General features: G+C 38.6%; 1 protein-coding gene across 5 annotated transcripts in view; it reads right to left on the bottom strand.

Annotated features, from left to right (window-relative positions):
• GLT1D1 (glycosyltransferase 1 domain containing 1) overlaps positions 1–15,190 on the bottom strand; it is a 50,447-nt gene that overhangs the window by 23,251 nt on the left and 12,006 nt on the right. For all 5 annotated transcript variants that reach the window (XM_017815618.1, XM_017815617.1, XM_017815614.1 and 2 more), the window contains exons 4-6: positions 11,085–11,136; positions 7,702–7,738; positions 6,611–6,667 (exon numbers count right to left, since the gene is read on the bottom strand). In XM_017815618.1, coding sequence (XP_017671107.1) covers positions 6,611–6,667; positions 7,702–7,738; positions 11,085–11,136 — 146 coding nt within the window. The remainder of the gene's footprint in view (positions 1–6,610; positions 6,668–7,701; positions 7,739–11,084; positions 11,137–15,190) is intronic.

Raw genomic sequence — 15,190 nt, forward strand, 5'->3', positions numbered from 1 at the left:
AAAAAGGATTTGCCTCTGCCATTCGATGTAGAGAAGTGAGAACCTGCTGTAGTTTTATTTCATTGTCTGCTGTAGGTCTTAGCCATCACCTAATTCATTTTTGCAGGCAGACTTTCTCCACTCAGTCCACTCAAAGCACATAAACCATCCCTGAGAAGGGTGCATCACCTGCTTACAGTGCTGGGAGTTTGCTCATTCTCTGCCTACTTAAGATCAAACCTCAGCAGTGCTTGTGTAACTTGTTCACTTTCTGGTTAAATTCTCACATCAAGCTGCCCCTGCATTGGTGTTTTTTCCCACCTGTGCCTTTCTCAAGCCTTGCTCCCAAACTGCTGGGAAAAAAAAACAACCAACAAACAGCCATTTGTACAAGTCTGAAATCACTTCAGTACACTTGGTCCTCTCAAAAACGCTGAACAGGGGAACATATGAAGAGAAGAAGTGCAATAGGTGCCTTTACCAGCTATAGCCATCAGCTGGGTGAAAACTGGTTTTTGATACAAGACATTTTTATTTCTTCCTTGAGCTTGGACAAGCCTTTCACTATGTGACTTTTTGCTATTATTCTGCCTTTTGCAGATAGGCTGCTTAATCTGGAACAAGATACTACCACCCTGTGTGATTCTGACATGGAAGCACATCAATATGGCACAATCTACTGATGTGCTCTTGTGATACATCCACCGTGTCACTGCCTTGTTTGACTGACAGGCGAACACCCAAAAAACAAACAGATCCACCCAAAAAACAAACAGATCTTTGTGTCTGTTTCTCCCTGTTTCTGTTAGTGATACAAAAGCCAAGATTTCCAACAGCACGCTGTGTTTCATTACCTCCTCCCTCATGTACCTTTCTGTTTGCTTAACAAAGAAACACAAAATGGAAAGATTTCTGCATAATCCTTGGTTTAAAAAAAAAAGAAAGAAAAAAAAGGCAAAAAGACTGCATGGTAGATGTTTTCCACACATCCTTCAGAATCACTCTACACTAAGTGCAAGTAAAACCCTGCCACCCTAATCAACATCTCTGTCAGTGTCAAAAATAGCTGTTTAAAGTCAGTAGGAGATGCTCCTTTAAACGTGTTGTCAGTGTTTGTCTGCGGTCTGATTTTTTACAGTGGCTTCGGCTCTAAAAACCAGCCACAGCAAGGCTTGAGCCTGCTTAGCAGGTCACCAGTTTAGCAAGATGTGAGAGGTCAAAAAAGGACAGTGATTGATAGGAGTGTGCAAACCCATTCCTCTCCTGTGCTGTCCCAGTTTGTCCCACAGGACCATGGGATGGCCCAAAGGAACCGCGGGAGATGAAACGACAGCGACCGACGTGGAGCTCCCACGGTCCGGCAGCTCCTGCCCCATGGGGGGCCAGAGGTGGTGTCCTGCTGCTCAAAATTGAAACACAGCAACCCAGCCCTGGCTCTGAAAATTTCAGAGTGCAATTGCATGACCAAAGGGTGTCCAACTGCTGTGCCAGTGGGTTTGTTGACAGCACAAAATATATTGGCTGGCAGATGAAATGTGATTAATACTCGGGATTCATGTTCTCCTGCTGACACTGATTCTGAGTCATAGTGTGGGCTAGAGAAAGTTTGTCAAATCTAGACTTAGCCATCCAGACTTACCCATTCACCTGCAAGCAGGTTTAATAATTGCTTGACATAAAGCAATGAGACTGGGTTTAACTCTTGGGAAGCTGTTCTGATGCAAGACAGAGCGAGAGAATGGAGTACATCAAAAGTGGAAAACAGGAAAACATTTTCATAATCCAACTGTTTGTCATAGCAACTGTTTTACACAGAATCTTGGAATCATTTAGGTTGGAAAAGCCCTCTAAGACCACTGAGTCCAACCATTACCCCAGCACTGCCAAGCCCACCACCAAACCCTGTCCCCAAGAGCCACATCTACACACCTTCTAAATACCTCCAGGGATGGTCACTCCACCACTGCCCTGGGCAGCCTGTTTCAGGGCTTGACAGCCCTTTTGGTGAAGAAGTTTTTCCTAGTATCCAACCTAAACCTCCCCTGGCACAACTTGAGGCCATTTCCTCTTGTCCTATCGCTTGTTACTTGGGAGAAGAGAATTATAACACTCTATGATAGTTTACACTTTGGCCATTTTAAACACTTGCACTTAGATGCCAGGATAGCAAAACATGAACACAGACAGCTAACACAAAAGCCTAAATAATTTCTGAAGCATTAGTAAGAACACTGTTTTCCTAAGAAAGGCAAGAATAAGTACAAGTGTTATCTAAACAGATTTTGCAAGAGTAGATTCATTTAACTCCATCCCTTTAGGTCCCATCGGGAAAAAAATGTAGTAGTCACAGATGTACAATAAAAATAAATGTCTTCCTGCAAATCTTTAATCTTACTGAAAGCTGCAGGCCTCTAAGTGAATGAGTAATATCAAGCATTATCTTGCTGAGAGGTAAAGAAGCAGATTTAAAAATTAATTTTCCAACCCCTGATTTCGAGTCCACTGTTGTGTTCTACAGACCTTCAGAGAGCAACATCAAGTCCATATTATTTGGACTTAGTCATCCATTTTTGGTTTTGGTCAGAAACAAAATCTAAGCCATGATGAGATGGTGAGGGTAAACACCCTTTCTCATTTTCCTGTCTGTTCACTTTGAACCACAGCAGGTCTCTTACTCCTCTTGAAAATATTTCATTTATCCACCTCCTGAGCATCTGAAAGTATTGACTGACCTCCTAGAAAAGGAAATCCACAGGTTTATTGCTGAGATTTCAGTCTCTAAGATGGTGATTTTATTTTCTTGAGTTTGAAACACGGATAAACTTGTCCAACTCTGGCATGAATCTTTGATACTCCAAATCTTTCCATTGATAGCTTTTTCTGAAGTTCATCTCCCTACACACAGCAGAAATACCACGTATTAGCTCTTTTAGTCTCTTGGCACCAAGAGTTTGATTTTGTATCTCTTTCATGAGTCAAATATTAGAACCAAGCCAAGTTTTCCAGCTTGTTTGACATGGTGCTGTCCCACTGCAGTACAGCTTTGACAGGCTCTTGCTTTATATTGACTCTGAAGTTTAATTGAAGCCACTGATGGCACAGAGGTTTGACAATTATTAGCCCAATTAGTCCTTATTTCAGCACCATACTTTACCACCTGCAGATCTCAAACATTTATTACCGTGTCATGAAGTTGAGCTTTTATTTTACAAAGCAATTTGTTTCTCAGAAACTAAGGGGAAGCGGAGGCAATAACTTTATCTGAAGTGTTTACACTGCTATTCACAGTCAATAGTGAATAATTGCTAGAGTTGCTGATATGTTTGTGAAGGCAGGAGAAATTAAATGAACCTGTAAACTTCCAGGGGCAAGCTACTAACCCAGAAAAATTAGACTGCAAAATTCTCAAATCAATCCTTTTTTTCCCGTTTCTCATTATTTCTAACAGATCAGACAACAAAAAAACTCTATGGTTTCAGATCAGATAGGGAACCCAGTTCATGGCTGCTATCACATAATTTTTTACTATGGTCAGCTACATATCTGCACAAACTTTTACTATGTAGTTTTTCTTGTGTGGGTCTTTCTTTCCAGCACAGCTTTAGGAAAATATAATGCCTCTGTCTGGTCATGGCAGGCTATGTAAACTTTTCCAGCTCTGAAAATAGCTGTGCTATGAAACAGAAATTACAAGAGAGCAGAAAAATCAAACTACAAGAGCATGTTGCATATTGTATTTGATGCTGCAATCAGCACGTGATTCCATGATTCTATGTCACCTTCCATGAAACCAGCTTTAAGTCTTATCTGTTGGGTAAATGGGCTTTCTCAGTCCATTAGTTTGGAATTCTTAGTTATACACATCTAATCACATGATGCCTAAGTGTTTATTAGGGTCTACATCTTCCAAGCTTCAGCCACATTCCACTGAAATCAAAAGGAGCTTTTCATCCCAGGATGAAGCCATCAAGCCTGTCTCTGATCTCAGGCAGCTCTGCTCCATCCTTGAGCTGAGCTGTTGGAGAAGATCAGCCTCAGGTTTCACATTTTCTTAAGACTCTCCTGTCATTTTCTGTCAATCAATTTACAGCAAAGGCCTGAAATTTCCTTGGCTCTCTCAAGTCTATAGATAGGCTTCTAAAATTGCCATCAACCTGATTATGCTGCAGAGATTGCTGTATTGTAGAGAAAAACATTTTGATCATCTCGTCCGATCTCCGGACTGACACAGGCAGTAACACTTCCTTAAATAGCCTGAGGTACTAAATATACTGAAAATGTTGTTTTCTTGAAGTCTGTGTTGAAGTCTGCACTTGGTGCAGCTTTTTGGTTTGACTACTGCTGCTTGCAGTCTCTCCTCGACATAAGACAAGCTGTGACACTGACCACTAACCAGAGTGTCAATTAAATTTAAAAGCCTTTATTTTTTTGTAGGTTTAGCCAATAAATGTTAGTAACCAGCCACTGAAAATACTGCAGCTAAGAGATAGAAACTAACACAACACCAGCATCACCTCTGCAGCTCTACTGCTGAGATTATGAAAAAAATATTAATCCTATGATTTTTGTCCTGAGATTGTTCTGCACTTGTAATAATATGAAAAAAGAAACCTTCCACAGCACTGTTTCCATTTGTGTGAGGCAACTGTTCTTTATGCTATACCCAAACTATCAAAGGGAATGTACAAAAATCTGGGATTCCTTAGATTTTGGTTCAGTAGCAGTCACATTTGGGGGCTGGAAGTGTCCCATTGTAAAATGTATGTGATGCATTCTGCCACTCACTTAAATCTCCCATTAAATTCTTTTTTCCACTGATTTAAAGAGACTGTTTATGTACTGGTGTTATATTTAACACGAGCATATGTTTCCTATGACTGAAAAAAAATCAGTACAAAGAATATTCATAAGAAGTGTGTCCTATGGAAAAAAGCCTCGAAGGATTCTGAAGAGCCTGTTCCATTTTAAGGAGTAACTTGACAATATATGGCCTGAACACCAAAGATGTTTAACAGTGATGCCTCAAATGGATTATAATTTCCACTGTAGGGCATGTGCTCTTTCTTTACATTCAGGCCTGGGAATCCTGAATTTGACAGATCTTGGAGGATACTGCTAAAGACACAGGCAAGAGTTATCAGGAGAAATATCTCCCCCCCAAAAAAATCATTAAGTGCCTTCAGGTATGGAACAGAACTTCATGAAAAAAGTCTTAAAAAAGAGATCATGAATGCCATGAGCTGAACGAGATTGGACAGTTTTATCTGCATAAAAGCTCGGGATGTTCTCAAATGCACTTCATTGTGCAAGCCCACACTATCAACATCACATTCTTCTGAGCAAAACTGCCTTCTATTTTTGATAGTTTTCTACTGATTGCTCCAAGTTTAGTAGAATTTTAAACACTTTGAAACTGCAAATCCCCAGAAAAGCAATTCAGTGGGAAATCCTAATTAGTCCATGGAAAGTGCAAAGGTACAGCCAAAAAAAAACCTGCTTCCATGTGCAATATTAAAAGAAGTGGAAAGTGGAGGCTGCCACCAGAGATGGACACAGAGACAAGGCTGAGAAGATAAATGAGATGAAACAGTCCATAAAACCAATACTGAATAATCTGATGCCAGTTTTCAAGTTATTATTTAAGAGGCACAGATGTTAGAGTCACATTTTAGTTTGCTTTTCATGTACTTTATGAATTATTTTGCACTTTTGCATTAGTACACATTAGGCAAAAAACTGTCTCTAATATATTAGAAATTCACTTTAGGGGGAGCTTCCCCCTCCTCAATCTGTTGACTGCTCATTTAATCATAAAATGGTTGGACAAGAGATCAAATCAACACTAAGGCTGAGCTAAAAAGTGACAAATCATTTCACTTCAGAAAATTATTAATCTTAGTGGCACTGTGCTTGTGTGCTGTGATTTACTGAGAACAAAATACCCTCACACTGCTCAATTTAAAATTGACACTGGCTTTGACTAATGGCACCCAGTTACTGGTGTGATAATGCCATTGACTGGTGAGGATTCATTTGTAACAGAGGGAACAGCTGTACTATCAGAGATCAGATTGATGAATATAATATTGAAACATTTTTACCACAGGAAAATGCCTATAAATTATTCTTTGGGGGGAAAGGCAGCTGAAGGAATTAAAGAATTGCCCAGATCAGGTGGTTTAAATTAGGACATGTGCTTTACATACCATTACTTTGGTGAGAACAGAGACAGGCTCTAGACCAAGACCAAATTATAAAACATCACCACATCCCTTCTTCAGCAGTTTGTCACCTCACCCTCTCTTCTGGAAGTGGCATCCCCAGTTTCTATCCCACAGATAAAGCACCTCATGCCTAGGTATTGATGCTTTGGTTTAAGTTGACCTTTAAGGGACACTGACCCATATGTTGTGACCATTTTTGGTGCAGTTTAACCCTGGCCAGACCAGAAATTTGGAGGCAGTCTGGGCAGTTTACTGACCAGAATAATCCTGATTGACATTCTGCCATTTTTCATATGATTAAGTCCATTCTATTACATAATGAGTTAAACTTTACAGTCTAAGTTTCTGTCATCCTTGACATCTACTGAGAATAAATACAGTGGACACAGGAAAAAAGTGAATTTTACCTGCACGTTCTAGAAATCTGTACCAGTCAAATGTTTCACTGGGGGTTGTCTTAATTCCTGTGTTAAAAAAAAAAAAGACAAGTCATATATTTGATGATCCCTGGGTGGCTGAACTGTGGTTCTTGAAGCCTTCAGGTCTAAGAAAACAGTATTTCTGTCAAGCACACTGAATTCCATACACAGCTGTTCCCATCCCGAGCTTTTCTCATCCCAACCACATCAGGTTGCCTGTACAATCCTTCCATGGGCATCAGACTGAAATTCAGCTGGAATTTTTGCACAATCACACAGTACATGAAATTCTTTAGCAACCCAACCATGCTAAATTTGGCCTTTTAAAATCTACATATGAGACAACATCATCAGAGGGAGCACATTATTCCCAAACAGATACAGGGCAGGCTGAGACCCAAAGTCCTTAACATGAAAGATTTAATCTCTAGGTTAATTATTACCTCACAGGAGGCTTAAATACAGACTAAACATGGGCTCAATAGGCTTCACAATGAATTATTTCAACATCAGAGTTTTGAAAAGAATTTTGTTTTCTTTGAAAGTGAAATATGCAAAATGGAATGAATTTTGGAATCCACAGAGAGTTATTTTTAGATAAATAAAATTAGAAGCTGCAGCTTAAGTAATCACACCTAAAATACTGAGCTGAGTGTCCCTAGACTAATCACCGAATTAATACACTTTGGATTAGACATTTGTTGGGTGTCATTATGTGGGAAATTCAAAGCATTTAAAGGAATTTGGAGTTTCAGAGAATAATTATTCAGCATAAAAACTCCTGTAGACTTTGGAAATAGCTCAGTGTTACCTTAGGTGTCACCCAATCTTTCAATTCCTGTTGTAAGGCATCTGGGAAAGCTTTTTTAAAAGCACTGAGTTGAAAATTCAGGCTGAGTCCCAAATACTGCCTCAATATCAACGGCAGAAAGCTCAACTCCAGAGGAGTCAGGACTTCAAACCCCACACCCACTTCAGCAAAATATTTCTGGGGCAGAGAAGGCAGACACATAAACATACAGGTACTAAACACAATTCAAATCCATTGAATGCCTTACTCAGCATTTCAAACCTCTCACCTTGAGTTTGGACATATATTTTCTTCCTCGCCTCTGGCTTTAAAGAGAAGGAGAAGAAAAGTAACTTTCACAGTTCAACATAAAATATCTGTTCAAACTTCAAAAGACCCAACTAGTATAACAAATAAATGTCAGTGTGATTTTCTTTTGACTACCAAAACTCAAACCAGACTATTAGCAAGATACATTCATGTAAAACCAAAAGCTAAGTCAAGCAATGTAACTTATATTTACTATGAACATTTACAGTCAATGAATCAATTTTGCAATTAACACAAGGACCGAGTTAGTACAAATATATGTTTTTAGTTTATCTCTGTATCCTTTCTTATGATCACTATCCTGCTTATTCCATAGAAAATTGAAATACAGAATAAAACTATTTTCAACTAGTTGAAAATCAGCCCTAGTTCCCCTCAAAAAATATCAGTCTTGAAAGACTGGTTTTGAAAACACAGTCTCCATTTATCCACAATAAAATTTTTAAAGCTATCAGTTTCAGAAACTGCTGTCAAATATATGTAGACTTGCCTATACAGGAAAACTGGCAACTAGTAGTTATTGCAGAACATTCACAAACAGAAATTGCAAAATAAATTACTTTAAAATAGCTATAGTAAAAGAGGTAATTACTACACTTCCAAAGTCACTCCTGAAGTGTTACTCTGCTAGTTATTTAATTTAGGTGATTAAAGAAGCAATTTCCCATTTTAATATCTTTCTATAACTCCAACTGTGGATTCGTGGAATATATTTTTCTAATGAAAACAGAATTAATTCAGAAACAAACTGCTAAGCAACCAATTCCTGGATCAGTCAGCTCAGAAAATAGGAAGCCACAGAAGCGATTTTTTTTTCTTAATTTGCAAACATTTTGGTTTTCCCCTGTCACTCCTGTGAGACTCCCCTTCAGTCCCTGCCCAGTCATAACAGTTACTGGAAATGAACTGGAAAAAGGAATTGAAAGAAAAGAGACCATTAAAAAAGTGAATAGTGACCAGCCAGAGGCTCACAGATGGGAAGGAGGTGGTTTCTGAGAATCAGAGTGAACTTTGTCACAAAAACTACATGAAAAATACACATGAAAATGAAATGGGGGGAAAAACAACACTTCATGCTACAGTGGGAGATTGAGGATGTTCTACGGACTTCATCTGTCAGAGTCTACGTCAGCTTTTGTGTTCAAAGGATTTAAAAACAATAAAAAGAGTTTAATACATCATTACATATTTGTAATTATTACTTAACATTGGACCTTCCCTCCCTTATGAATAAGTAACATTTTAAATTATATTGGATCTTCCAGTCATAAAAAGAAACCCCTTGCAAACAAAGGAGAGGGCACTACAAGCTGGAGGGCAACTTCACAATTTAAATTCGCAGTGGGAGAGCTGAAATTCAGACACAGCAAAATGGAAGGTGGGAAGAGCAGAGGGCAGCTGGAGCCAGCCTTGCCCCCACTGCTGGCACACTGCACAGCTCTGCCTCACACTCAGGTGGGTGAAGGCAGGCCTTTAGTTCCTTAAAACCACTAAGGTTCAAAAATAAGTTTAAGTTAAGCGTCTTGTTTCATGCTCTGCTGGACCCCAAATGGCTTATGGTGAGTAAATAGAACCCTGCCAGGGCTTGGATGATCAGGAAGAAAATAGCAGGAATGCTGGGTACCAGGGCGTAGAGATGCAGTCACACTTTATAGATCAATTTTCTGTTATGTTCTTCGTTTTAAATGGTCTTGAGGAGGATGGAAAATGAAATTGGACGCTACTAAAACTGGCTTAGGTAATTCTCATGCACCAGTTTTATGGTGTTGAAATAAAACACTGACCATAAGCACAAGATCTTTTACAGTATCTCAGACTCACCTGGAGTACAGATTATTACGAATGCTGTACTTCATAATTAAAGGTAATTCATCCAATGTAACAGAAAAGAATTTGGTGGGAGATGCAGCCCTTGAGCACAGTGCAACTGCTTACATGTTTGTAATTAAAATTCTTAATTGACTGTCTTAACTAGCAAGGCACACATTAGAGGAATAATGCAGCTCACATTAGTGTGAGTTAATATGGAAAAATTCCATGTTAATATTCCATGGCCTAGGTATGGAAAAATGTATTCCTATTCTTCACTGCTTGAAAGGAAACATGTGGCCTTTGCTCTCACCCTTTACATGAAGATGCAGCTGGAAGAGGAACTCAACCCCCAGCATTTAAGATACAGGTCAGCAGGTGGGATTTCAGTTTAGGACCTGACAGACTTGCCTCCAAGTCATCCTTGTCTGCCTCAGACCTCCAAAACACTGAATGAGTCTCACAGGCCCAGAGCACAAAGGTGTTTGGGTAAAATCAAAGTTTGGTGCTAGAAACGTCTGAGGTGCTGATTTTGAAAGGATTTCAAACTTCAGTTTTGTTTCTCCTCCTTACACCCTGTTGCTTTTGTCCTTTTCTTGCTTAAGATCTATGACAGAAGCTGTGCCCCTTCACATTTACCCAGCATGAAGTTCATTGGAGTAACTATTAAAATCAAGCTATATTTGTAATATAAAATACCAAACCCTATGTCTGCTCATGTATCCTTTTAATGCAGATAGATTTTAAAAATCAATTAATGCCAAAACACAGTATTATATATTCAATTGTTGTGCTGTGCAAGCTCCACCCTAAGTGATTATTTTGTAGGTAAAAGTGCATTAATTATTATATTATGATGCAAATTAGAACTGAAGGGATACCAAGCACTTAGTTTCTACTTCTTCAAGGATTTGTCTCAATTTTCTCCACTGGCAGCCTGCCATCAACTCAACCAGGTAAAGGTGGAAATGCTGACCATCTATTTTCAAACAAGAGCATCAGATACTAAAAATAATCGCACTGAATGTCTGAAGAGGACTTGCAGTGCAGCAGATGCAATGATGGGACCTACTAAAACATAGCTTCAAATTCACCCCTGCAGTTCACCCACCTGAAGAAGTTCATTCTATTTCCAGGGTTGACAAAACAAGTATTTTCAAATTATTCTTCAAAATTCTTTATTAGAACTAATGCTGTCTAGAGGAATTCTGGCAACATAAAGTACATTAAATGATGCCAAAAGAAACAATATGGCATCAGGAGAAATTTGATAACAACAGTAATGATTAGTTCTAAATGTTACAGAGAAGCACTTGCTAAAATGCTCTATACTCTTTTCAAATAATAAACAGCTTTTAAATGCCAGATGTTTGACCTGTCGAAGCACATAAATATGAAATGCTTTCTCTGAAAGGAAAAACAGGAATAGCAAATATGAAGATTACTGCAATTCTTTAGCATTATTTAGAAAACATTTTAGGAGAATGCATAGCTGCTAATACCCTAAGCACTACCATCATCATGTAAACATACCCACTCTGCTGCTGCCAGTTCCTTCATTTCCACTGTGAAAGCCACTGCAAACCTAGTTAAATGGAAAAAAATAGCTGGGATCATCTGCTTAGAGTGTTTAAACAGAAAACCAGAAAAGTACTTCAGAAAAAAATCTTTATAAGAACCAAGATCAGAGGCTTATAAACATTATCATAGATGGAAAGACAGAAAGCAGGCTTTGAATTTGTTTCAGCAGAAAACAGTGGTTAAACAAATGGCTCTTCAGGCTTTACAACTCAGAGCCCTTGGGAAGGTAAAGTGAGGGTTTCTCAAAGTAAGAGAAAACCCAAATAATGGGGACATCCCCCAGTTTATCTAGTTTGTTATATGGAGTAGAGAGCTGCAGAAGGAAGTTGGCATTTCCTGTTCCTACATCACTGCAGGTGCAGGAACCCTCTTCACAACCAGAACACGGAATAAGGAGGGAGCCAAACTGCAGCTTGTTTCAAACTGTTGTTGGACAATACCCAGGGCCAACTCACTGCAGCTGAGTTTAATTCAAATGAGCAGAGGGATTTTTTTAAACCCTTCCCCAACGTTCTCTCCTTATTTCTAAGTAGTCAAAGCTGTCAGTGAGTAACAAACTTAGGTGTCTTTGAGAAATGTATGCAGTGGGCTATCATTCCACATAACAGAGGAGTTATGTCAGACACCATTTAAGAGCAGCATTGATGGGAACACTTTTCATTATTAGGTGTCTCATTACAGCCAACAGAAGGCTGATTTCTAAACATACCAGATAAACAAGTTATCCCAGTTATTACTGGGACCCTGTTGTAATGCCAAGAAGTCAAATGAGATATTTTAATGGAGAATAAAGAATCCCTGTTCAGAAGAGATCGTAAGATAGTGCTGGGCTTTAATGTAGCTTTTAAGTTGCAATGAAACATAAACACATGCTTTGAATGTTCTTAAATGGAACTTTAGTGTTGACTGGACCCACAAATGGGGCCATTTCTGAAGATTATCAGTCCTGTGGGACAGAACGTTTGAATGCCTCCTTCATATGAGAAACTGTGTGTCTGCTTAGCAAAATTCCTGGTTTTAATTACTTGTTGAATATAAAACAGAGGTCATCACATATTGAACTTATGACTCAGCATTTCTTTTTCATGTAATTTATGAATGTTTCTGTCCTGAGTCAACACCTCAATGGTTAGAGACAAAGCACAACACAAAGTCCCAACCAGAACAGTGCTTTTCCATTGGAGATGTTATATTATAATCTGAGGACATGAAATCACAATCATTCATTAGAAGTCACATAAATGCTGAACTATAACTCCTACTTTTGTTTGTCAAAACAAACCTTCTTCCCATACATTTGTTTTGCAGTATCTGCTTTATGATACTACAATGAATTTCTCATATACAACTTGACAGCTTTAAGGTTATTAAAGCCTTTGCAAATGCTTGTTTTGTCAAGTTGCACGTGCTCCCTTCCCAGATTTTGCAATTATACTTTCAATACATCACATTAACAAGCATAAAAAGATGTTGCTCCTAAGTCTACAAAACACTGTTCAATAAAAAAAAATACCCTAGAGGAGTACAACCACCATTTAGAGGAATTTGATTAAAAATGAAACACTCATAAAGCTAGACAGTGTTCAATACTTTGTTTTATGGAATGTGGTGGTATATTGTACTGGACAAGTAATCAACAATTCATGATACTTTCTGCTTAGAACCCTGCAATCAATAAAGAAAGAAAAAAAATCAATGTTTCTTTTAATAACTATGCAATGAATAATACCAGTGATGAGACTGGAGAAGAGGCACATTCAGAATAACTTCTAGAAAACTGAATTACTTTTTCTATAGCAGAGAAAATATTGTAAACTGCATAACGTTCAGTAATATATTTTGAAACATCATAGGAAATTCAAGATATTAGCATACTGCAGGTTCCTAACTTAATTATCATTAAAAAACATTCAGTAAAGCACAGTTTTTCCATAAGCTGTATTAGCTATATTTGTGACAGACAATATTTTAAATACAGAACTGGATCAAATGGACACACTCAGAGACTCTGGTTTTATACATTTTTCATTTTGTGCAGTGCTGAAATTTAGTTGACACATTAGATATCTTTCTCTGTTGCTTCAGACCTGTTTAAAGAATAACTTCTGACTGACTGATAACAAAAGTAAACAAGTATATAAATTTCTCTTGAACAGGACCTTAAGTTGCTTTCAACTGCAAGTCACACTAAGTAAGAACATGCCCTAATGATTTTTCCATGAGTGTGATTAAGTGCTGTCTTTAAAGTCTGTTTACTTACCACATTTTATAGGGCACTACAGACAGAACAGCACATCCATGCCAGTGTTAAGTGAGCTAATAACAGCCAGAACATAGAGTGGAATTAGCAAAGATAAAATGAGGAGATGGAAGCCTGCTGCAGGTTCTGCCTGAACCCAAATCCACCCTGCAACTCAACTGCTGCAGCTCTCTGTCTTAGCTCCAGTGCTGTGCTGAATAAACGGGGAGTATCCTCACCTGTTCAGCCAGGTATTTAAGCTCTCTTTGGGAAAGTCTGCCAGCAGTACCACTGGGTATGATAAGACATCAAGAGGTTTCAATTTTATCTCACCTTGTGCAACTCAAGTGCCATCAAACAGACACCCTTCTCGCATCCTTCCACAAGGTGACTTTTCTTATTAAAAGGGTGGAAAAATAACCCAGGAAACAAAAAGCCAATTTGATGTCATCTAGTGAGCTAAACCTGCTCAGAAAGCAGCCCAGTCCTGGCACAGGGAAGAGTGGATCACACAGCCACAAGCAAGAGAAAGGAGGAGGAGAGGAAGACAGGGAGCAGCAGAGTCACCTCTGCCATCAGTGAGCTACTGCTCTGGCTACACATGCAGTGACAACCTCAACCTGTATCTTAATAACACTTAAGCTAACTACTGAAGGAAGCTTTACATACATTAAATGCTTTAGTTTCCAAGAAGAAAAGGGCTTACTCGCCCACCATGGACATGATCAAACACTGCTGAAGTCAACAGACCTCTGGATCAAGCAGAAGGAAACTTCTTTCCTGGGGATGTTGAAACAATGACAAATGCTTGAAAGCCTTTTTAGTTTTTAGACCTTTCCTCTGATTTCTCATCACTTCCAGAACTACATTTTATGACTACAGTGACATGTCACTAGAACTTTTCCAGATTTAAAACACCCTGAAAATATTCCCTTGTCAATTCACCTAAAAACTGAGAGAACTTGCTTAAAGGCTGTCTTCAGTCTCCGCTTCTTTGTTCCCGTATCCAGGGAAAGGATGGCATTAGCAGGGGTAAAAAAAGAACAAAAGCTCCTTATACTTGAGTGATCCCCTTTTCAATCAAGCTCTCTGTCAATAAGCTAAGTGTGAGGGAGGGCTCTGAGAACAGGTTTGATTCTGTGATGCAACAGGACAATGCCAGTTATTTTTAGTTGTCACCTCACTTAAGTCAAACTGCTGAGAACCCTGGTCTGTATGTGCAGATAGCACTTAATGCCTAATATATGTTAGTTTAGTTCCAATATAGAATATTTTATATGTTTGAATATATGTAACTTAACCCAGAATATACTAAGAAACAGATGTTTTAAAAAAAGCAACTTGGAGCAACATTCAGCACTTCTGGAAACAGAGTCCAACCTTGTTTAGGCTCCTGATATTACTACAGTAAGAATTAATAAGAATATTCTTACCTCCATCACTAGCAAATGTTTATTATTTAAAAAATCATACCTCTGCCACTAATTCACCATTAAGCACCTTCACTACTAAAACTTCACTATTTAGATACCAAATATGAGTTATTTCATGGCCAGAATAGTTCTGTCCAAATGGGAACTGTATGGATATCGTTGGAGATACTTAGATGTGTATTTCTTTATGGGGTCTACCCATAGGGTAGATTATTTTACAGAGCAATGTGCTGCCAAATCCCAGGTTGAGTATTGCTCCTATTCATCTCATTTCCTTCACCTGCCTCAGAATTTTATATCCTCATCACACACACAGTCCTATTATTCTAGACAACAGTTATGATTCAGTACACAAAGCAGAGGATTAGTTAGCCCAGATTTCATTA

Source organism: Lepidothrix coronata, unplaced genomic scaffold (genome assembly GCF_001604755.1).
Source record: "Lepidothrix coronata isolate B3197 unplaced genomic scaffold, Lepidothrix_coronata-1.0 Scaffold51, whole genome shotgun sequence".
Lineage (NCBI taxonomy): Eukaryota > Metazoa > Chordata > Aves > Passeriformes > Pipridae > Lepidothrix > Lepidothrix coronata.